Source organism: Trichechus manatus, unplaced genomic scaffold (genome assembly GCF_000243295.1).
Source record: "Trichechus manatus latirostris isolate Lorelei unplaced genomic scaffold, TriManLat1.0 scaffold00040, whole genome shotgun sequence".
In the NCBI taxonomy this organism is placed as follows: domain Eukaryota; kingdom Metazoa; phylum Chordata; class Mammalia; order Sirenia; family Trichechidae; genus Trichechus; species Trichechus manatus.
The window spans coordinates 6,630,490-6,631,617 of record NW_004443976.1 but is presented as its reverse complement, the minus strand read 5'-3'; the positions used below and the strand labels follow the sequence as shown (position 1 = coordinate 6,631,617).

The 1,128-nt window shown below is 33.8% G+C and overlaps 1 protein-coding gene across 1 annotated transcript in view; it reads left to right on the top strand.

The window, feature by feature from the left end:
• The window catches only part of MAP2K4 (mitogen-activated protein kinase kinase 4), a 179,431-nt gene that overhangs the window by 133,899 nt on the left and 44,404 nt on the right, over window positions 1-1,128 (top strand). Inside the window, exon 7 of the mRNA XM_023730985.1 lies at window positions 1,021-1,072. Coding sequence (XP_023586753.1) covers window positions 1,021-1,072 — 52 coding nt within the window. The remainder of the gene's footprint in view (window positions 1-1,020; window positions 1,073-1,128) is intronic.

The following is a 1,128-nucleotide window of genomic DNA, read 5'->3' as shown; positions in this document are numbered from 1 at the left end:
ATTTGCTTTGAAATTTATACACTTGTAAGTGGTAAATGACTTAAATCCAGTCAGCCTGATCCCAGAGCCCTGCTCTTAACCACTATACTACAGGGTAGCCATGAAGTCAGAAAACAAAGGTAAAATTATTTCTTTATCACATATTGCATTATGTGCAATGTATATGTCAATAAATGATTTATTACATATTTACCTATGTTTCCTGACTTCTTGATCACCCTGTAGGTTAAGCACAACATTTAAGATTACATTAGGTTAAATCTAATGATCTCTCTTCTTGCCAGTTAGTAGCTCAGTGAAGACACAAGCATAGCTGTATTTATATGAGTCATTTGTGGTTTGGAACATTACAGGTTTGTGTGTTCTACCTTTCTATAGCCAGCAGCTGGATGACAGCAGTTCCATCTGGAGCGAGTAGCCTCTTGTTTAGTTCTCGTTTAGTTTGAGGTTGTAGAAACTTCATTCAGGTCTCTGTTTCCTCCCTTCCTGAAGAGATCTCTGATTTTCTTATCGTGAGCGGTGATTAAGCAGGATAAATTCTGGATTAATCCATGATATTGTCAAGTAGCTAAGCAGAGAGACTCTGGTTCTGCAAAAATTACTTTCAAGGTTTAGCTCCCAGTGAGGGTGAATGATTGTGAGGAACTGAGTATTTGGAAAAACTTACAGAGTTACTCTTGATAATGGAGCCAGCCCATTGGTCTTTCTTGTATTAAATATTTTTATTCCTAAAAAGGTTACAGATACAAGAAACATACAACTTTTTACTGACTTATTAAACAAATTAATTAGGCACTGTTTTTTTTAAGCTTAGTTACCATATAAAGGCAACTAAGTTTTCAGATTAAAAAATCATCTTTTAGCATCTTCAGTTAACATAAAGAATGATGGACAAAATATTAAAATACTAACCTTAAAAAACCTACAAAGGACTAATTGGGTATTATTTATGATAAACTATTGTGCTGTTTGACTAAAAAGAAACTAATTGTTTATCCCAAGTCTGCTTTTTCTCCCTAGACTGTGAAAGCACTAAACCACTTAAAAGAAAACTTGAAAATCATTCACAGAGGTAGGTACGGATTGTTTTTTGTAGAACAGAAATTAGACAAAAATTATTGAAAATTG